At 39.9% G+C, this 22,899-nt stretch overlaps 1 protein-coding gene across 4 annotated transcripts in view; it reads left to right on the forward strand.

Moving 5' to 3' along the window:
- RAPGEF4 (Rap guanine nucleotide exchange factor 4) overlaps positions 1-22,899 on the forward strand; it is a 156,412-nt gene that overhangs the window by 81,692 nt on the left and 51,821 nt on the right. For 3 of the 4 annotated variants that reach the window (XM_072874094.1, XM_072874095.1, XM_072874096.1), the window contains 4 exons: positions 18,228-18,281; positions 18,580-18,686; positions 20,573-20,694; positions 22,299-22,482. In XM_072874094.1, coding sequence (XP_072730195.1) covers positions 18,228-18,281; positions 18,580-18,686; positions 20,573-20,694; positions 22,299-22,482 — 467 coding nt within the window. The remainder of the gene's footprint in view (positions 1-18,227; positions 18,282-18,579; positions 18,687-20,572; positions 20,695-22,298; positions 22,483-22,899) is intronic. The other variant, XM_072874097.1, reaches the window with a different exon arrangement.

Below are 22,899 nucleotides of genomic sequence, written 5' to 3' on the forward strand. Positions count from 1 at the left end.
GTGGAATTTGCATTAACAGAATGCGAAGGGAAATGTTTCACATGCTCATGAAATTGTGAGCCTACAAGAAAGAATAAAAAGAGAGAGAGAGCAGGAAAGCAGGCAGTGTTCTAGCAAGATTATAGATGCAACAAGGTGTTTGTTTGGAAGTGGTACCCTCTCCAACAGTCACATGAAAACTGTGTTATAACAGAACTGATTTTCTGTGTGGATGGTTTATATAACTGTCCAGTGATATGTGTGCATTAATTCCTATCCTCTCTTGGGCTCTGTGCCAGAGTCAGTTCTCCTATACAATGTTAGCATAGGGTTAAAGAAATAATTCCCTTTCATTTTCTGTTTTTAAAGTGGTTGCATAAAAGCACTATGTGCAAATATTTCTAAATAATGTCTTCATGGAGTCCTAACTGTACCAATTACTTTTAGGGGCTGCTCTGATATTTTGGCACCAATTTCACATATATGAAAGTAATTTGCTTAGAGGTCTGTTCAAGTTCTTCATTTTGCTCTAAGTGGAAGTGCTCAGGGTTCAATCATTATCACAGCCTGTAATAATTTGGCTAGTGCAGAGGCTGTGCATATAGTCCCTGGCAATGAGTCACATGGTTACAGCATATGGCAGGAGGGATAACAAAGACAGGAGTGTGAGATGAGTAGGAGTCCGTGAAAAATACATTTTTCATAAGTTAGTAATGAACTTCATCATGAAAAATGTGAAGGTCTTTATATGTCATCAGAGCTCTTTAATGTAAGCACAGTTGTTAGTATGTCTGCTGGCTTACATAAGCAGGCTTTGCATAAGCTAAATTGTTGCAGAACCATCAGGGAAGGTTTTGGTACCTCACTATCTCTGGTTCCAGCCATATGAAGATGATACACAGCTGTAGGCTTCCCTTCCAAATGCCAGTGTGAATAGTGATGCCTCAAAGAAAATCTTGCACCACCCCATCTTCTGTTATCCAGTTCAGCTGCCTGATAGTCTATGAAATATCTATGACCCATGATTTTATTGTGTACCCTGAATTCTGGAGACCCTAATGGCACTTTCTATTGGAAACAGTTTCTTCTGCTGTGTCTAATCATATAACTGAGCTCCAATCTGACCAATACAGAACTAGCCAGAGTAGTCCCAATATGAAACCTGCAGATGCGATTAGTGATTCTCATTTGATCTATTACTATGCAGGAATGAGTAGCATTGTGGAGAAAAAGAACAGAATCCTTGGTCCAGGTTGCTGTGTATTTACCAGGGTACATGTCAAAATAACTTAATTTCTCTTCAGTGCATACTTGATCCAGTTCAAGGATCCCCGGTCCTTGAAGCCCTTCCATGAATTTGGAAGAAAAAGTATGGTACCTTCTTTCTACAATGAGGATTTTTCATTGTGGTGGTTCTAAGGACAGCTCTAAGGATAAATAGAGCTGTCTACAATGATAGTGAGATTGGTAAGAAATGGAGGCAAGACTTCTCTTGGTAGATGAATTAAACTTTTTGCAGAAAAGGGCGAAATTTTGCAACCTACAGATGCTAAAGGAATATTCCTATTTTAAATTTTACCCTCATTTTCTAAGAGCAATAACAACAGAGCATTAGATATATGTAGATGTATTTCATTTTTAAAATATAAGCAAATTGCCACATTTATCTTGGGAGATGAATAATGGGAAAAATAGTGAATAGTGTCCAATAGCACAGCCCAGTTGACTGTCAGCACCTGAAGACAGAGCCTCCCTTCCCTGTCACAGCTGCAAAACATTCCAGAAGCAACCACTGCCCTTTACTCAGGAATGGAAAACTGAGCTTGGGAAAGTGTGTCTGGATCTGTCTCCTTCTTTAAATGCTGCAATGACTTTCTGAGTCATTGTGAAACTACCTGCAACATCCAAATCAAGGTAGTGTGGGTTTTATCATGAGGGAGAAGTGAAAAGATGAAGAATGAGAGGTACAGGAGAGAGAGAGAGAGCTCCTCTGTTACCAGCAGAACAATCCATATACTCAAGTCAACGTTAGAGCTAAACTATATGAGTTTGTAGTTCCATGACGTTTACACTATTAATTACAGAGTATTAATATGGATGACCTCCACAGTATTTGTCTCAATGAAGAGTCCCCTCAAGCAGTTATCATTGTTATTTTGGTGTTCTCCACTTCTCTTGCTTTTTAATTTTTATGTCAGCCTTTATTGCAGTTTATGTGTATCCTAAAGGCTTGCAATTCTTGTTTGTGCTGGGTGCTGTGATGCAAAGGAGAGATGGAGGCCTCTGCTACAAAGAGCTTGCAGTCACAGAAAAGGTGGAGTGACTGTCAGACAGAGAGATGCTGGTTTACTCAGAACATTTTAAGGCATGGGATTCATATGTGCTCATACATTTCAAATGAGTTTTCTTACAGGAGCTTATTGTGATCAGTCCTTGGTGTGATAATCCTAAGAGACACGGGGAGCGGGAAGAAGAAGTTCAGAAATCAATAGACAAATGAAAAACTAAGTGATATATATTTATTAGTTAATCTTGTAATTTGGAGGGGATCTAACTCACACTCTTGTCCTTCTTCAGAGTAGCAGAGTAAACAAGTACTCACCTCCTCCCTGAGTAACTTCTCCCCACAAAAGGGTTACGGAGGTGCTTGGGGTAGCATGGGAAAGGCAGTTTGGCTGAAGAGACGTTTTCCCTTTCTGACTCCTCTTGCCTAGCTGAATGAGTGTTGCTATCATAGTTTAGACAAATAAAATAAATAGTGGAAAAATAAAAGAAATGCCTAGAAAACGCTAGAATTTGTAAAATACTCAATATTGTGAAGTAGGTGTGGGACCTTCTTTCAATAGGAGCATCACTCTCAGTTCCAGTTGTCTGGGGAAACAGCATATTGCCTTACCTGCCAGTGCTGGCAAGGGCAGTCTGATAATATATACTGTGGAATTACATTTGATGACTCTTGCTCCTTGGCTGTGTCTTCTGTGTGATTCTGTCCCAACCCATAAAAAACATGCACATATGCTCCATTTATCTCTTGCAGTTGAAAGGCAGAAAGAGTGGGTAATTATACTGAGGAAAAAAGATAGTCCTTTTCAAGGTTCATGTCTTCAGACAAGTCAAGCGTATACAAGTAACACATTTGGCACTTATATTTGAAACAGCAAAATGAATTTTTTTGAATCTTGTAATTATTTTCTCAAGTTTGGCAGAAAAATTGGATCAGGGATCTTAAAATCAGATTCCTTCTAGTCACTCATATCATCTCTCGCAGAGCATTTTGACTGCCTGTCCTACAATGCATGCTGTAAATTGGTATTCCACAAAGTCAATTATAGTTCTGAGTCAGTAAGAAGTAATCAATGTGTCTGATCTGATCATTTAGCAGCATCTTTTTTTGTCTGTGTACAGATGACAAAAATTTGAGAGGTTAATAAATAGTAGGAAAAACCTGTCCAGTGATTTTGTTCTTTTTGCATTAGCTAGTCAAGAACCAGGAGCCCGTTGTGCTGGCTCCACGCAAAGAGCACCACCACCAAAAGAAGTGTTTGGTTTGTGGTGCTCATTTAGAGCCATTCCGAGTTAGAATTGCTAAGGCAAAAATGTCAGATATCTACAACAGAGCTGAAAATGTAATTGGACTATTATCTCCAGTGATGGTTAAGGAGCAAGTGCTCTTCAGGTATTTGAAGATTTATGATTTATGACTTTTCATTATTTATTCTTTTTGTAAATTTCCTTCTGGAAGAAAGTTTGGCACAAGATTGTGAACATGTTTGATCTTTGTGTGCTTTATCATCAGTGATGCAGCTGTCTTAAAATTAACGATAGCAGTTAGTGAGGAAATATAAATACACATAGCTGAGCTGACTAGTAGAGAAATGAAAAGAATATGTAATTTAGGTTCCAAAATCAAAATGGGGGGAAAAAAAAAGATTTTACTTCCAATATCAGTTATTACGTTGCTTCTAATTAGGATTACTCAGCCACACTTGTTTTCATCTTAGGAAATGAAATTATAGAAACAATTTGTATAATAACCTTAAATATTAAAACCTTAAAAAACTGGATGGACAAAGAGCCAGTAGCTTAAGAGGGGAGAATTGTGATTAAGTCTTTGTATACCTCCCAGTACTGCTTTGTCCATCCTCACTCTTTAAAGTAGCTGACTTCAAACGCATGAATCTGAGGGGGCTAAAGAAACATCTCTCATGCCACTCTTCCCTTGTAGCCTTTTGCACAATGGTTCAGATGGTTACTTTTCACTTGAACCTGTTTTCTGACCCAGCCCACCTTAGAGCCACATGAAGGCCAGCAGTCACACCAGGAGCAGAGGTAGGAGAGGGTGGCTGTGCAATAGGAAGATGGTGGGAGCAATCGGCTCCCAGAGCACAGCACATTTGGGCCCAGGGAGAGCTGCAGGGCTGTGGCTGCCCTTCCACAGCAGCTTCCAGTGACCTGCACCAGGACTGTAGGGCACCTGTACTCTCCCGTGTGTCCTGCCCGACATCTCTTCTCTCTACATCCAGCTACGTGTTCCCTCTCCTCCATCACAGACTCCTGCTTGCCTGGTGGTAAGGGAGCAGAACTGTCAGAAACACATAAACCTTTTTTCAGAGCTTAACTTTCTGCTGTTTTGGATGAAAATTAGCTTCCTGGGCAGGGCTAGCACAAGCAACAGGGCAGAGCCTGGGTGTGGGGTTCGAGGAGGGGATGGACCACAGCGGTCCCATTTGAGGCTGCTGTGACCTGTCTGCAGCCCTAGATGTTGAACCTCCCCACAAAGCACTACCAGATCTGTCAGCTACAGAATGGGACTCTCTCCTGCCCCAAACCTGGCATTTCTGCCAGCCCACGTCAGCTGCAGGGGAAGCAGAGGGACAACTGGCAGGGGATCATTTTGGCAGGCCAGCTTGCAGCTCCATTGCCATTCGCTGCTAAATCACAAATGAATGTGTGTGACTTCAGTCTCCTGTGTTTAAATACAGATTTGTATGATGTATTCCTGTTATTGCTGTAATACACATACAGATCCAGGCAAATATTTGTTCCCCTCTCCCTCCCTCCTCTTGAGTTGTCTTAACTGTGTTCAGAGCCAGTCTAGATTAGGGATTTTCAACTTGTGGTCTGCAGGCTGCTGCGTTCTGGCAGCTGTTCCAAATGAGTCTGGGAAATAAACCTAAGAAAAGCCTATTGCCACTTGCTGCACAAGGCACCTCATCTTGACTGGCAAAACTGTAGGGGTCCACAAGATAAAGGAGCCTAACACCCCCGCCCCCCCCCCTTTTGTTTCCCCCAGTTCAGTTCACACTCTGCTGGGTGTCACTGTTAGCTGCTGCAGGGGAACGTTGGAAAAACCCCTGTCAACAAAACTGTAACAGTAAGGTTTCTGGCTTCCTTATACTGTAAGGGTATAGCCACTGCTCCACAGCAGTCCTGGGCCTGTGTAATAGAATGGCTTGCTTGTCTTCCTGGCATTCTGGACCAAGCTGGGGGAAGGAGGAGGGAGAAGAAAACCAGGAGGTTGCCTTGCTAGAGCTCCTGAATGCTACTTAGTCTGTTCAGTTTCTTCAGTGTTAGTCAGTGTTCTTGAAACGCTGTCTTTTGTGTTTTGTCTGGCTTTTCTGCTGTGATGTTTGGGGTAGAGAACCTGAATTGCTGCCTGGAAAGTGCTGTGTGACCTTGTGGCAGTACAGACACAGGGCAATCTGCAATAATATTGGACTTCACTGTACCAGAAATTCTTCTGGGGAGGATGCATCTTCCTTTCCCCAAGACAGTCCCCTAGACCAACTGTCATGGAGAAGACAAAGATTCCTACATTATTGCAGAAATTATGGTTTTTTTTAACACAAGTTAGCTGGGAATACTCTGTGTACATTCAGTATTTCCAGGCAAGCTGGTTTGGATTACAGTAATTAAAATTCTCTGGAACAGCAAACATTTTCACACTGTGATTTGCTTAACATAGTGCAACAGTCCTTATCCTTTATACAGCCCACAGAGAGACACTAAAGAGTCAATTAAGCCAAAGAATATTTTGAGATTATGTTTAAAAAGGAGGTGAGTGGTTGAGAGATGGCAGGGACAGAATTTCAGCTGGATGAGGCAGTATTTTTAGCGACGATGTGAAAATTAATGCAATATTAAAGAGAAATAGGACAAAGGGGATAAATTACAAAATACATACAATAGGTCCCTTTCCATTTCAGAAGGACAAGGCTGATTCTGTGATATCCCTAAAAGCCAGACATCACAGAATTTACACAGCTTGGGCTACATACTGAGAGAGGTAAAAAGAGGTCATCTCTTTCAGAAACATACTATGGTGAATTGGGATGTAAAGAGATGTGGTTTGCTAGGGAAAATGCCAGGTAGAGTGATTTCACCTCTCCATATCGGTCTTGGGTTAACTGTTGCAGTGTTCTGTGTGCATTTGTGGAGCCAATTTTTTCTCAAGTTGCAATAAAGATTCATTTAGCAAGAGAAGCAGCTCAGAGTATGTTTAGAAATGTCTGTCCCTCACTAGTTACCAGGGAAGATGAGCTGAAATTCAAAACAATAGGAACAAATGTGAACAGGCCTGGTTTAAATGCTATCAAGTTAGGCAGCTGCAAGCGCTGTAGGAAGTTAGGAGGAGGGAAGGAGCAAGTTTACAAATATCAAATATTTACTATTTTCTAATGCTAATTATATTTTGTTCAAATTGGCAGGAATTAATAGTATTATTATTTTACTGTTTTCTTGGGGAATACCTACTGTTCACACAGATGCACATTAACTCAAGGCTTGTATTTGATTTACTGATTACTCCTATTGCATTATGGAATTAATGTGAAAAACGGGGCAGATTAATCCATATTGTTCAGATCTAATAATTTGGTTCCAAATGCCTTTGTATGTTTTTAATCAATACAATTAATGCCAGTAAAGTATCTGAAGAACACTGAATTAATTGATTAACTAATACAGCAGTTACGAGTTTCATTTCATGCTAGTTAAATGTGTGAGACCACAACTGGATTTTACCATATAAGAAAAAGAAAAGTCCTTACCTTTCCTAGCCAGTATTTCCCCAATGAATTTATGCTGTTGGACTTTGCCCGTTACTGAATCAGAGGATGTTGTGACTTCATAGCTGGGTTGTCCTCAGAAGATGCATGTTGTCCCTCATGACCAGGTCCCTTCTGTTTTCATAGAATCATAGGGTATCAAGTTGGAAGGGACCCATAAGGATCATCGAGTCTAACTCCCTGCTTCTCGCAGGACTACCTAAAAATAAATCATATGACTAAGAGCATTGTCCAGACGCTCCTTGAACTCTGACAGGCTTGGTGCCGTGACCACTTCCCCGGGAAGCCTGTTCCAGTGACTGACCACCCTCTCAGTGAAGAACCTTTTCCTAATGTCCTATCTGAACTTCCCCTGGCACAACTTCATTCCATTTCCTCATGTCCTATCGCTGGTCACCAGAGAGTGGAGATCAGCACCTCCCCCTCCGCTACCCCCCTTGAGGAAGTTGTAGCAATGAGGTCACCCCATGCTTTGGTTAGATCTGTCTAGTCATGAAGGTTCATTCTGGTTAGCAGAGCTGAGGGGTTGCTAACATGTCCAAGTCAGGGACAGGAGCTGTCTCTTGCATCAGAAGCACTAGGAAGCAAGGCGCTACCGTAACGAGACTACAATCCAATTTTGAAACAAAACCACCCAATAGATAAACTGCACAGTCTGAAAGACTTGGATGAGACAGGGTAGGTAGCAGGATCAGCACATTAGCACCCTCCACTTTGACAAGTTTTTTGTAGACATCATGGGAAATAGAAGTTTTAAGGAAGATAAGAAGGTTATTTTGCGGATATTTGCCAAGAGCAGAATGCTTGTCTTTTCCACTGACGCACAAATATGTAAATTAAACAGAAATGCTTTAATGGTTTTTATGTTTATGACAGAAGACTTAAAGCTGTTGAAGTAAAGAAATACTTGGCTGAAAGAAGAATGTTTGTGCTTTTTTAAAAATGTGTTCTGGTCTAGTCATCAGTGTGGGATTTCTTTCCTCTGTTTACTTTCATATACTACAGAAACAACCGTTTACCTTTTTTTAGGAAATATATTCTATGTAGATGGAAAACATCTACATAGATCATTAAAAATCTCCTTCTGTGAAGTAGGATAACGGAAGTTGTTGCACTGGATATTGTTGGATTATTCCTTTTCAGTTTCATTTTTAGCAAAAATTTATTTCTGAAAAGGATGACAGGGAGAAGAATGGGTAGATAGGGCAGCTGGAATCTGAGGCAGATGTGCTGTACTCCTTCAGTGTTTCTTCATTTCATGTATGTTCACACAATGCACTGTCCTGAACTTGGAGGAAGGAACCTGGAATCACCAGAAGAGACACAAAATGGGTTTAAATTAACTTCTCTTCCCCACTTGCCAGAGGCTTTACCTCATTGCTGACCTCCCCAAGGAATTCAGGAGGTAACCTTCAATGCCCTCTAGCCCTGTCTCACTTTGATGACTTTTCCTTTCTGTGTTAAAAATCATTATAAAATGCTCAGGATGGATTTGTAGACACTAGACTTCCAGGATTTCAGTTGCAGCATTCAGCAGTGTTTTCAGTTGCTCATTCTCATCAGTTGTCAGAGATGTGAGTAGATACTGTCATCCCCATTTTACAGATGGAGAAGTTGAAACACTCAGAGGTGGAATGACTAGCTGGGGTCACACAATACCTAAACCGCTATCACCCAGGAGACGGTGGTGCTCTTGCCTCACTTGCGTGGTGTTTCGACTACACTAAAGTCAAGACTTTTACCATTGATTTTAATAGGTTCACAGTTTCACCCCCTAGTTCGCACTCCATCCAGTTTTTGGCACCCTTATGTTTGGCATGAAACCACTTCATCTAAAATTGCACCACCTAGTCCTCAGAGGGCAGTTCTGGCATCTGGGTGTGATCGAAGCATAGGAGAGCCCATCCAGTCCTGTTTGTCCAGAGGCATGCCTCCTGGGAGACTTGGAGGTGGCAGATGTGTGCAGAAGTTACAAAGGTATCTGGGAATAAGTGAAGTAAATCCTCCAGAAGCTCATTAATCTTAACTTCCCTTCAGTTTGCCTTTTGAATAGTTGCTGTGTACCTATAGCATGGGTGAGAGGCAGGTCTTAAAAAACAGTAACCTTGCTGCCTAATATTTATCATACTTTTTCATCTTCATCATTATAGTTTGTTTCTCAAAAAGTAAATAATTTCAGGTAAACATACTATTAAAGCCACAGATACAAAGAAACCAGTAATTCTCATGAGAGACAATGAAAAAAATGCTTTATTCTTTTGTAGGTTAAAAAAATGCAGCAGCAGCGAAACCTGTGACAACGCTGACTTGAGATTCCTTATGACAACTGTAGTCACACCTCTATCAGAATATCGGGAACGCTCACAGCAGAGTTAGCATTTTCTGACATTTTATTCAATGCATGCAGTGTAGTTGTAGCAGCTGCTTCATTGTAGCAGGGAAGTAGAAAAATGACAGGAAAATAAGACATCATTAGCCATGTTCTGGGGGTTTTTGTGCACTGGTCATAGTCTGTTTCAATGTTCTTTTTCCCTTTGACATTCACAGTGAAGTATCATTTTTGGTAATGGCTAAATCATTTTGTGTTAAAAAGGACAGACATGTACAGTTTGTCAAAGAAACATTGTAGAAGTGTTAATAATGCAATTTCAATTTAACTTTCTGAAATAAATTTGCTACACTGATTGCATTTGAGAATTTAAAGGGACACATTTTCCTGTTTATGCTATTAATACATGTAGATTACTAAAGAAAAGCAATTTTAGAATGTATTTTAAAATACAGCTTAGTCTTCACATTGTATTACATTTAAAGAATATAGATTTTTAAACCAGTCATTATTTTGAATATTTTGATAGTAGCCCATTTGCTGACAGTATTCAAAACATTTTACAAAGGTAGAAATTATTAGTATTTATTTCTCCAAAAAAGGGAAAATGAAACAGTGTGTGATTACGTGATTTGTGCAAGGTCATGCAGTCAATTAATTCAGAAAAAAAGAATAAAACTGAGCTGTCTTAACCACTGGTCCTGACAATTTCTGTTAGTCTATTTTGCTTGGTTTAGTTAGTTTGTAGTTTGGGGTATTTAGATTACAGGTGCTGTAGTTTTATGAAACTCAGAAGATTTTTAAGATGTGATTAATTCCTGTTTCTGTGGAAGTTCCCTAATTTTGCGAACATCCTTGTGACTGTGTTTTCCTCCGTCCATACCTTGCCCTGCTTCCCACTTTTGCTGTTTACAGGTGTTTCTTAAGAAACTATATGGTTGTCTTTTGTGAGCATGGGCGGTTTGAAGATGCTTTGGTAATACAATTTTAGACTATCTAGACTGGCTCCAAGTCCTTCTAATACTTGCATTGTTTAGTAAACATAGATGAAGAGCAGAAACAAGTGCTGTTCTGGGTAATTTGTCCTTTGTTAATTGCAAAGTGTTGCTAAGTCACCTACAGACCTGGCATGAGGTCAGTTATTGTCAGTTTTGGACTTTTCCAGTTAGGAGACGTGAGCAGGCACTTTGCTCTTTGGCTGCCAGTACTGTCTTGTGGAGAGTGCTAGGTAGGAACGACAGGTTCGTTCTCTCAGCTGCTACATGCATTTGTGGGGAGATAGTGAAGAGGTGACTGAAATGTTTCCAGCATAGTAGTGATGATTGTATTTCCATTTCCACTTTTCTTGTCTTCTGGAGGAGCGTGGTGAGGTCTCTCTGCAGATATGACTGTGGTCTGGGTTGGACAGAGCTCAATCCTGGTAACGTGTCCCAGCCATCAGAAGTCCCTGTGGCAAGGAATGTGTGCTGAGGTTTCTTACAGACTGTGCACCCTGGGGGGTTGGTTAGAGGTCATGACATAGGTTGTTTTCTGATGACAAGAGTTGGTCAATGCATCAGCGTGTTCTATGTAGGGCTACTCTAGAGATCCAGCACAGGCTAACAGAATAGAGCACAGAAATTCCTACAATATTGGTTACATTTTCCTTCAAATTTTGACAAAAATGCTTTTCAAAGGACCTTTTTATGACAGGATCTTTGGCCAGCTGCTTCTCTGATGTTTTTCAGCAGGCTGCATTCACTAAGTGTACTGTTTTATCTGCAGCATCCTAGCAGAGGTTGGTGCAGTCTGCATAGACACACTTTCTCTGCAGATGGAAATAGGACTGATGGAGTTGACTATAGGATACTCTATCCAAGACTGCTTTCCACCTGGAAATGCACTCCCACAGCTATGATACTGTATGCTCATCTTTATCCCTGCTATATGGTTATTCTGTAGGACTGGAAATACTGGTTTGTATTGGGAAAAAGAGTCATCTCTACAAAGGCCCCTCATCTTTGGAATTCTTAGCTATGCCTTTGGTCTGAAGTAGCTCAGATAGATGACATATTACAAAAAAAGGCAACTGTTTGGAAATGGATATATGGATTTGAGAAAGAATGATAAGAATAGAAGGGGGAGGTGGTGTATGGGAGGGCTGTGGGGACTTTTGCTAATTGTCAGCTGTATCTTACTGACTGGCTATACTTTCACCAATATTGTGGGAAGGTTTTTTTATGTTTTATTTACTCCCATGTGAACCAGGTAGGGCACTGATAGCTTTTCAGGAGATGTATACAAGAATATTCAAGCATGTTAGTCATAAAAGACAGTCATCAGAAGTCATTTGGAACCAGTAAGAGCTAAAGATGCTCTGCTTCCTGAAATACACTTAGGAGAATCAAATGCTGTGGGCCTGACTCAAAACCCATTGAGTCAATTAGGGACTTCTCAGTGATTTCAGTGGGATTTGGATTAGGCCGTAAATCACCAATAGCAGTAAATACTGAGGGTGTAAAACAAACAGACTTCTTAGTGTTGTGGCTGTTCCTCCTGCCACCTTTCGACTTGTGTGGCTTTTGTCCTTTGTTTCTTCTGGATCCCCTGCCAGCCAGCAGGAAAACAGATGTCACTTGCAACTCTTTTCATTGCCCCAGTTGGAAACAAAAGGATCAACAGTAGTGCACAGGTTTATCTGGTCACCTTGGTAACCTCACATGCCATGCTTAACTCAAATAAATACAGAAACTTGTTCTCTGTTCAAAGATGAACTACATTGAGGTCATGGGAAAAACATGATTTTTTGGCTTATGTTTTATTTAATCTTAGTTCTTTGCAATGCACATTCCCTACATTAACATTTGAGAGTAGTAAGTTAGGTCCCCTCCATCATTTGATTCGATAGATCCAAATTGCTGTAGATCTAAAGCATTCATTCATATGTAAAGGCTCAGAAGAAACATCCCTTTACAGCCATTTAACAAGGGGAATAGAAAAATGTAATTTTATAAGAGGTGTTCTTGGATTTTATTTATCAGATTCAAATAACTTGACAAATACAGACCTCATGTTAGGTCTCTATTATTGTTGTTCATTATATTATTTATTTGTTTGCATATGGCTTGCTCAGTGATGTAAGAAGCACAGAAATAAAGGCAGCCTTTGCCCTATAGTTTGTAATCTAAGGCCTATTTCTCCAGAGATTAAATGTGTGCATAAAATTATACACATGAATAGTCCTATTTAAATCTATGGTATTGCTCTCATGCATAAATATTTGAATCTTCAAAGGAATGGAAGCTAAAATTGTTACTTTCCCTGCTTCATCCCAATTTAAATAGGGAGTTTTGTGATGGGCTTCATGAAGGGTTTGTCTGAATGGCCCAAATGTGATTCCATAAATGTACAGATACGGAGTTTGTCAATGTTAATGCTGAAAGCCACTTTATCACAGTCTCTCATGATCATTTTCTGCTTCCCCCTACCAACACCTGCAGCTTTCCCTTCTCTACCCTCCAGACCCATACGCACCTTCTCCCTGTCAGGGAGGATCAGCAGATCATAGTAAACTTTCTGTGTGTACTAGTTGGCAAAGGGCACGATGTAGCTAAAGCTCAAGATGGTAGTGCTGTGTTGCTTTATCTCACGCTGAAGGAAAGCTAAGAGCAGGTACACTTGTCACTACTGTGGCTAGGAGATGGGTAATAATTTGTAGACTATTCTAATTGGCTTGCATATCTGAGGTCCTCACCTGATAACTTTTCCCTTATTCAGAAGTCCTGAAAAATGTGATCATCAAGTAGCTGCAGTCATACAGCTCCATGCAACGTGTGTGTACTTTAGTCACATTAATTCTTCAAAGATACCAGAATGTGTTAAGAAGGTAATTAAACACTCTGCTCACTCTCTGCTGTTTTATAGGGAGAGCTACTTCTTTTTTTCTAAGTGCTTTCTAACCATCCCTTACTGGGAGATCCAAGATTGTAAAGTCTTACAAAACATTTCTTGCACTTCAGCCAAGTTGTGACTGTTATCCTAAGATAGGATCCCTTACAGACTCCATTTTTTTCTGACGGGAAGTTGTTGCAGGAACACCGTATCTCCTATTAACTAATTGATGTTACATTTCTCTGCCTTTGAAGCATGACTTACCTTTCTGTAGCAAACTCAGTCCAGTCCCTGTGGTTCCATTTGTTGCATTTCACCTCATTGCTAGTGCAGCAAGAGTTCACTGCAGTAGCTTTGAAAGGGTGTAACTTTGGGGGGACTCTTTGCTGAGCATGTCTTTTGGATGGCAATGACATTGTTCCTCGGTAGGCATGACTGCTTTGCTTTCTTGAGGTGGGGCTTGCTGCTCTGGGGGTTGTTATTATTGGTCATCTCTTTAAGCACCACCTTGTGGTTGAACTAATTTTAGACATGTAAAGGTGTCCTCGAAAATTGCACAGTGCCACACAGTGAGGCTAAAAGGCACTTCAGGAAAGCATCTAGTCCATCCCTGAGCCACATGCACAATTCACTATAGCTGTGTCACTCCTGACAGATACCTTACGTATCCTCTCGAGCCTCTGAAGATGGAGGAACCACACCTCCCTGGCAATCTGTGCCAGTATTCACTGTCCACACTGTTAGAAAAGCTTCACCGATGTCTAACCTGCATCTTTCTTACAGAACTTTAAATGCTTTATTTCCTGATCTCTGCATGATGGACTAGGTGACTTCTTTCTTCTTTTCAAAGGCCTTTTAAATCTGAAGGCTTCTTTATCACAATTCTGCTAAGACTTGCCTTTTCCTTAGCTGAACAACTTTATTTATGTTGTGCTTTCTGATTATTCTTGTCACTCTCCTCTAAATTCTGTCCAGTTGATTTAGATACTTTTGAAGTAAAATGGGAAATGTGATACAGTGCTGTAGCTTAGGTCTTACCTAGGCTGACTAAAGCAGAACTGCATTATGTGTCTAATCTGTTGCTACATCCCAGTACAGTATTTGTTGCTTTCACACAAGTATGTCATTTCTTACTCAGTTCTGTTTAATATCTATTATAAACCTTATTTCTTTTTCTGTGGAACTGCTGCTAAGACACTTGTTTCCTACCCTGTCTTTATATAGCTGATTCTGCCTGAAAAGTAGTCAGCACTATCTGTGTTGGATAATAGCATCATATTTTCTTCAGACCAGTGTAAAAACTGTATCAAATTGTAAACTTATTGTCCAATGTACGTGCAGTCCCTCCCATCCTGAAGTCTCCTGCAGAATCAATCAGTGTACATTCTACTTCATCCTGTGTTAATATTTACTAGTATCAGATGTGATATATTCTTGAGAACACTGCTCAGAACAGACTCTAGTGTAACTGCCAGTTGGACAGTGCTTCACTGGTAGTTGCTTTCAAAATATACTTTTCCAACTGGCTTTGCACATATTTTGTAAGAATTTAATCTGCTCTTTGCAGAAGAGATTATCATATGAGAGGGTGCCAAAGTCTTACTGAAGTAAAGGGTTGTAAAACTACTGTTTTTTCCTCAATCTTTCTGTGTTGCTACCCAGTCATGAAAAGAAATTAGATCAGTGTGGCATGATTTGTTCTTGATTAATATACGTCACATGTGACTCATCTCCCTGTTCTTTTCCAGGTGCTTACAAATGGACTTTTTCTAGGAAGACAAGTTAAGCTGACATGTCTATAATTTTTCAGCTCCTCCTTTTCCCATGTTTCTGTCTTCTGCCGCCTTCCTTAGTCCCCAAAAATTGTCAGAGGTGACTGCTGATGTTTCCGAGATGGCTGCAGCCCTCTTTAAGTTTCTTCAAGCTCTTCAAGTTTCCTGCATGAAATTCTACAAACCCAGCCAATCTGAAAATAGCTAATCTATGTAATGCTTTCTCATCCATTCTTTTGCTTTTTCAGGCTGAGATTTCACTCCTTTCACTCTGCTACTTAGGATATTAGCCATCTGTCTGGCACAGATCTTTCTAATGAACACTGATACAAAAAATATATCAACTGCTTCTGGCCTTCTTGAACTATCTGTCAATAGATTTCCCTTTCTTGAGCAGTGGATCAACAATTTTCCTTCTCTTTGTTTTACTACTAATGTACTTGTGGAATTTTTTTTGTAGCTCTTGACATTTCTTGGTAGGTCTATCTCATTTTATACCTTTGCTTTTCTAATTTTGTCCTTCATTATTCAGATTATTTTTTATCCTTGCCTTTTGTAAACCACTTAATTTATCCTTTCTGTACATTTCCTTCTTGTATTTCAGTGAAGAGCTCTTTCATTAGCAAAGTTGAGTCTTTACTCCAACTTTTGGCTCTGTGCTAGGATACATTGTATGTGTGGTTAGTACTGTTTCATTAAGTAACTACCAGCTCTCTTTTAACTCCTTTTACCTTACGCTTGCTCCCCAATGACCTGCTCCAGGTCGTTTAGCTATCAGTATTCTGGTTTTATAGGAATTTTTCTTCCTAGTCCATTGTTTCAACTTTGATGTTCTTACTTCCTTCTGTAAAGTTCTGACACTGCCTTATTTCATGATCACCTTCACCCAAGTTACCTTCTGTCTTCGCAGCTGATCATTCTGTATTGGTCAGGATCAAATGTAGGTGAACAAGCATTCCTGCTGCTTTCTGCAGATTCTTGTGCTGTGCCTTAGCTTTCACCTTGGGTGTTTTCTGTACTTTTGGGTTGAATCAGATTTCTTCTAAATGCTCTCTTATATTCTGTTTTGATTAGGAGGGGAGATTTATTGACAAATCTTCATCCATACTGAATTTTTTCAACTATTAGTTTTATGCAATTTTTGTTGTGACGTAATGGAAACTCTAAAGAACAAAAATGTGATTCATTTTCACTAGTCTATTGCTGTAAAAGTCTCTTATATTTTTTGTCTTACGCATTTTATCTCTCCTTTGAAATCTATTCCTAACTAGAATTAAAATCAGGAAGCTAGATTGAGTATATTGTGCTTTATTGATTTAAAAAAAAATCATTTAAAAATAATTTTCATAATTACTTTAATGCCAGTTTAGCCAACCATTTAAGTATATATTTGCCTTCAGTCTCATTGAACTTGATGAGGACTTGAAATCCTTTTAAAAGAAAATGGAAGAAAAAATTATTAACACCCAGAGTGATATCTCTGACTTCATTATTTAGATACCTGTTTGAAGCTGTTATTCAATGGTTTTGTTTGCATTAGAGGCATCTTTCAAAAGATTCTTGCTATTCTTAGCATACTTCAACTGCAAATGTAGACTCTGTAAAGCATGCTCCACACAGTTCCAGAAACCAAGAAATATTGAGGGATGTTCTACCACGCTTCTGATGGGACAGAAATGTTTATAACTCAAATGAGTCTTTGAAAAATTGTTGTTATATTAATGAGAAAAATCAGGAATCCCAATTTAATTATGTTGATTTGCCTTTTCAGAGACTTATTGTAAGGTATGAGTAGAAATTAAAAACCATCTGCATTTTTTTCCATATACAGGCCTCTCTGTTAAGATTTTCTTATCTTTATTGATTTCTGTCATGTGCTTCCCTCATTTTCTCCTTCCCAGCTGACCTATAGTCTCCTGGTGCATTCGTAGCTCCTAGCACTGTTTGATTACTACAAGGACTTTGTCACATCATTAAAATCCTGTGGGAGCTAACGAACAGATGCCCAGCTTAAGAAAACCAATACCCAGCAAGCCAGCAGTACATGGCATGTATTTCACCGTACTTCCAGCCCGGCTGTCCTGCCTTTGCTGTATGGGTGTCAGGGAGCCGTGGCTGCCATGGGCCAAGGTGCAAGGTCTTGCCCTTGTGGGAGACCTCTGTGTTTGGTATGATCTGCCCTGTCCAAGCCTACAACGTCAGCCAAATTCAGCCCTTGCGTCGTGTCTCCTGACATTTCACACTGGAAGTAAATTTGGTTCATGCTGTTAACTACAAGTCCTAACAAGGCAAAACATCTTCCCATCATTCTGAGGTCACTGCTGAAGTTTGGTTTTGTTCTCCTTTGTCTCCATTGCTACTGCCATTTAACCCTCTGCTTTCCTTTTTCCTCTGTGTTGTGCCATGTGCTTCCTGTCTCCCCTCTCCTTTCCCCTGTTCGTTACGTGCCTGTTTTCCCATTTCTCTCATCCCCTTCTCTGCTTCTCTCTTGTGGAGCCCTGATAGCCTTCCCTTTCACTCTTCTCTTTGCAGAACCAAGTCACCTGCTTTACTCTTTTCTTTTTCCTTCACCAGCCCCTGTGTGAAAGTCCTTACCCAGGTCTCTGCGAGTGGCCTGCATGCTCTTGCATTTCAGAGAGCTCTGGTGAGCAGCTATAGAGGGTTGCCGGCTAGGCCTGATAGTTTAGAAAAGACAGAGTGGGAGCAGAGCTTTTTCTTCATTCCTGTTTTCTTGTGTTATGCCGCAAGGGAGAAGGGAGCTGAATAGAAAAAGGTGCTGAAGGAGGAGAGAGTTACCGGGGCGGGGGGGGGGGACACTGAATGGTGGAGGCAGCCGCATGTGGAGGAATGCTGTTGTGCCCACTGCAGGTTGAGAGCAGCAAGTGGAAGAGCTAGCTGTGCCTGCGTAGCCTCAGATCTGATGTGAGGTTTGGCCATTGCACACTTCATTAGTACTTCAGAAAGTTTAACATGAATTTGTTTATTCATCTTCACGTGACATGTCACTGTTTTAATTTGCTGAGCATTAAGAGCCACTTTGTCTTTAGGGTGTCTTCAGAGAGCTTTTTCTACTCATGTCCCCTGGACAGAGCTCGGACTTACTCATCATTCTTTGTTTTTACAGCTTCTTTGTTCAGTTTTTTATTTTAACCTTATTTTATTTTACTGCTCAACCTTTAAAAATGTATTTCATTTCATTTTATTTTTCAGACACCTCTTATTGAACCTCATATCCCACATCGTCCTACTAAAACCATTACACAGGTAATAGGACATAGGTGTGCTGTAGAGCCAGGACGCTAGACAAATGGAAATAACTGCTATTTCCAACAGTGTGATGAGTATCAGCTGAAGTGATGCTTTCTGTTAGATGTGATAACTATGTGAGACTTAAAATCCCAAATATATACTACATTCCTCTGCAAAAGTAAGCATCTGTGCAAGGACTTTTAATTTAGGGAAAAGAGAACTTGTGTTTTGTTTTGCAGAAGGCAGTACAGAGATTGTGGAAAGTTTAAAATCTGTGTGTCTTGGTCCCTTTTTTTTCTCCATGATCACCAAGGTTCCTTCAGAAAAGATCCTCAGAGCTGGAAAGATTTTGCGGAATACAATTCTGTCCCGAGCCCCTCACATGATAAGAGATCGTAAATACCATCTGAAGACTTACAGGTGTGTGAGCTGATTGTATAGAGGTCTCTGAATTTTTATGCCTGCCATCCTCTGGTTTGTGATTTATGCCTTACCATGCTTGCAGGTCTCAAAAGGTCTGAAATTATTCTGTGATTCTGTTTGAGTCTGGATCTTATGCAGTCTTTAATGGGCCTGGTAAATCTTTTCTGAAGTAATTTGACTGGAAATTGAGTCCATGATTGTGAACAGAGTATTCACATATAAAAACTCTTCCAAAGTTAATAGCATAGTTAGCTGGAATATTCTGTGCAATATCAAGCTAAAATGTAGATTCTGTTCTCTTCATATATCAGTGAGAGATATTAGGAAAGCTCATTAATATATTATGTTACTGCACTGGTTGCTACAGTGGTGTTGCTCAGTGTGGAGTTCTGAAAATTCACCTGGTGAGAAACATTCCTTATGTAGATTTTCTGTTATATTTAAAATTATTCTTTTCAGTGTATTGCCAGGCTTTCTTATCTTCCTGCTGGTGGCAGCACTGTCTTGCTGAAGTGGGATAACAATGGCACTTGTAGAGTAGGAATCTGACTTCAGGGAGTCAGGATCTATCTACTGTTGGCTTAAGGAACAATCAATTTGTTTTAGTGTCTAATATTTAAATCAAATACCTAATGCATTATTCAGAGTATATTTAAATAAAAATTGGTTTAAAATCTCTGAGTATGTCTTTTTCTAAATAGTAAATCAATATGTTGCTGATCTGCTTTTGAGATAAGTGCATTGATTTGCCGTATTTCAGTCCAGTGATGCAAGGTATTTGGAGCTTGTGAGTTGATCTAAGAATATATCATGATATGACATTGCTCATTGTTCTAGAAGAACAAAAGAACATGTATGATAAATGAAGACCAACGCTGGTCCAAACAACTGCACCATTTTATCTTATGCATAACTGGGAAAAACTCTTACTGTTCTATCCTGGGGTTTTTTAAATATGGGATGCCAAAATTTAGATTGGATCGAGGTGAGGGAAAGTTTTGTCATCAAAACAGCATTTTAATTGGAAGAGCATTATTTAAGCTAAATTTCAGCAATTTCAGCAATTGGTCTCTGAAAATGATGCAAGAAGTGTGGAGCCACGAGAGCCTGTCTGGAAGGACTAGCCAGCTTCCTCTCTGTTCTACATATGATCAGTTATAGATTTGTAAGTTTTTTATCACATTGCTTATTTGCTTCTATTCTGCTGAGCTGGGGAGTGTTACGACAAAGAATTTTACTTAGTGACCACATGGTTTTTTAGTTTTTTTCCCCGCTTTGGGCATTCTCCAGAACTTGAGGCCTGCTGTTGTGTGCCTCTGGGTCAGTCAGGAGCTGCGAGGTGACCAGCACCTAGCATGAGAGAGCCTCAGAAACACTGCAGACCTACAAACCAATGTCCCCAAATACAGTTTGGCTGGAATTGGGTTACAAATGGAGAAACACCCTCATAACACTCACTCTTGCTGTGGAGGCTGTTCTCACTGGCAAAGCTTTTACAGTGTTAGATGATTGTTTTCATGCAGGATTCTGAAAAGTGTGAGACTTTTGCTGTCCCATGATATACAGAGAAGGTTTCCTTTGAAATCTGGGTTGGAGGTTCTTGTGCTGGTGCAACAGGTTTTGTACCAGGTGGCACAGAGTCACTCTGATCCTCTGAACTTTGCAATTCCCAAAACACTTGTTCTGCTGAGGTGATCCTCTCAAAACTGAACACCTTCACTGGTATTTCAAGCATATACGCGTAGATGGTGACATTTGTGTTTTCTGTAGGGAGATTTAACTACGGTTATACAGAGTTTAAGATATCACTGTTCTTGGCAGACACTGTGTGTGATCTCTCTCTTGGCTAGCTCCCTTTTCATTTCTATTTATTTGTCCTTCAGGCAATGCTGTGTGGGGACAGAACTAGTTGACTGGATGATGCAGCAAAGTCCTTGTGTCCATTCACGAACCCAGGCTGTTGGCATGTGGCAAGTATTGCTGGAAGAAGGTGTTCTTAACCATGGTAAGATAAAGAAAATCAGCATCTTGACTAAAACCATCCCTGGAAGAGTTCAAAAAACGTGTAGATGTGGCACTTCAGGACATGGTTTAGTAGGCATGGAGGTGTTGGGTTGACGGTTGGACCAGATGATCCTAGAGGTCTTTTCCAACCTTAATGATTCTATGATAAACATGGGCAATGTGTGACATCAGCACCTCTGTACATCTCTTTCATGAAAAAGAAAGGGATCATGAGCCCAAAAGAAATGCTACAGAGCAAGCTGTTCATTCATAAGTGCACGTGCAACACACAGTATTACATGAATCTTGCTGCCAATATACCTTTTTAACTTATGAGAATATTGAAAATAAAATGAAGCAATTCATAATGATAACTCTAATTATACTTAGGAGCACACTGGCTTATGACTATATTGCAAGAGCTGTATAGCACTCAGGCCAAAACCAAGAGATGTATTACTATACAAAAATATTATCTTCCATCAAAGATTTGCAGCATTTGGAAGTGAATGTGAGCATTTGTGTTTGCTTAGAACGACAATTTTGGAAGGATTTTCAGTGGTTTTTGAATGGTTCCTAAATTCAGCACTCCAAATATTCCAGTGCAGAGATCTGGGATTTTATGTTAGTTTTCTGACTGTATTTTACATTCACTTTCAGTTTCCGTTTGGCAGGATATACTGTGTAACAGGATATTATAGCCCTCAAAAGGGTAGCTTTCTAAAGCAATATTCATATTTGAAGCTTCGCATATACAGTTTTATTAAGTTCAGAAGAGCAGCTCTATTATAATACACTTCTATTTATCCTCTGTTGTGCTTCCCATATCCCAGGGAGAAATTTCCACACTGAGAAGACAGATTGTTTCCACCGCTTCCTTACCCTAAGGGCTCTAGCTTTAATTCCTGCCAAATATTCCCTTGAACTCCCCGGGGCAAGCTGTTGCAAGCTGCATCACAGTATCCAACTCAACACATCACTCTGACTTGCTTGGAAGACCAAGGGTTTGTCCTTCGCCATATCATAGCCTCTATTTAGAAGACTTCTCTTGATAGTCTTTCCATTAAGTTCTTCCACCAGGACACAGGTCAATGAACTTGCCCCTGGGATTATATCTTGATGATGTACATTTCTGGCACATCAGAAAGAGTTTAGATGCTTTTGTCACCTTTTAGCCCTGTCTGAAACATGTAGGGCAAGGTGTTCATGCTAGAGAACACCTCTTAGAAATTCATGGTGTAACTGTTTCCCCAGTGTGAATTGTTGGCTTAAATGAAATGGTTTGAAGCAATAAGAACAAACCCAGATCTAATAAGAAAAACACACATGCGTGCACGTGCACACATGTATGTATGCACACCCACAACACATATATAGAAGCCTTTTGGAAAGTATTTGTAGTACACAATTTAAAAGTGTACCCTCCAAGCTACATATTTTGGACATATGTGAGAAGTAAAGGTGTTTCATACTCTTGCAGTTTCTCTGTAGCTTTCTTTCCCTTCTTAACTAATGTATCTGTGACATTTACGATGCTACACAGATTTCTACAAGGTTAACTTTAATGAGGAGAGCTTAGTGTTTGATGTGTTACTTTGTTTTCAGTGGATCAGGAACACCACTTTCAAGACAAATACTTATTTTATCGATTTTTGGATGATGAGCGTGAAGATGCCCCTTTGCCAACCGAGGAAGAGAAAAAGGAGTGTGATGAGGAGCTACAGGACACTATGCTTCTTCTGTCTCAGATTGGGCCAGATGCTCATATGAGGATGATTCTCAGAAAACCGTAAGCAGATTAATGAGTTAATATTATATAAGGGCCTTCCTTGTGACATGGAAACAAGAGGAATCTGTATTTATTATCAGGCATCCTTTGGCCAGTTATTTCACTTCAGTGCCAGTTTGTTCAACCTCTAAAGTTTTTAAGTCCATATTAAGTCATTTCCAGTCCTTATTAATGCTTATAAGTTGAACTGTGTGTTGAGAATAACCATCAAAGGCCATGAATGCCATCATACTCACCTTGAGGAAAATGCTGCATTATGAGTTTTTATTTCATTTCTGAGTCTCCCCAAAAGTAAGTTGCAGGTAATAGAAGAGTCCTGCTCCGTTAACACTTTCTGTGTAGACATGCCATTCAATTAACTATGCTGCTTTCAGTTATTGTGAGTGAGTAGAGTGATAGAATGGCAGCACAGCAGGT

This window comes from Ciconia boyciana, chromosome 10 (genome assembly GCF_034638445.1).
Source record: "Ciconia boyciana chromosome 10, ASM3463844v1, whole genome shotgun sequence".
NCBI classification, from domain to species: Eukaryota; Metazoa; Chordata; class Aves; order Ciconiiformes; family Ciconiidae; genus Ciconia; species Ciconia boyciana.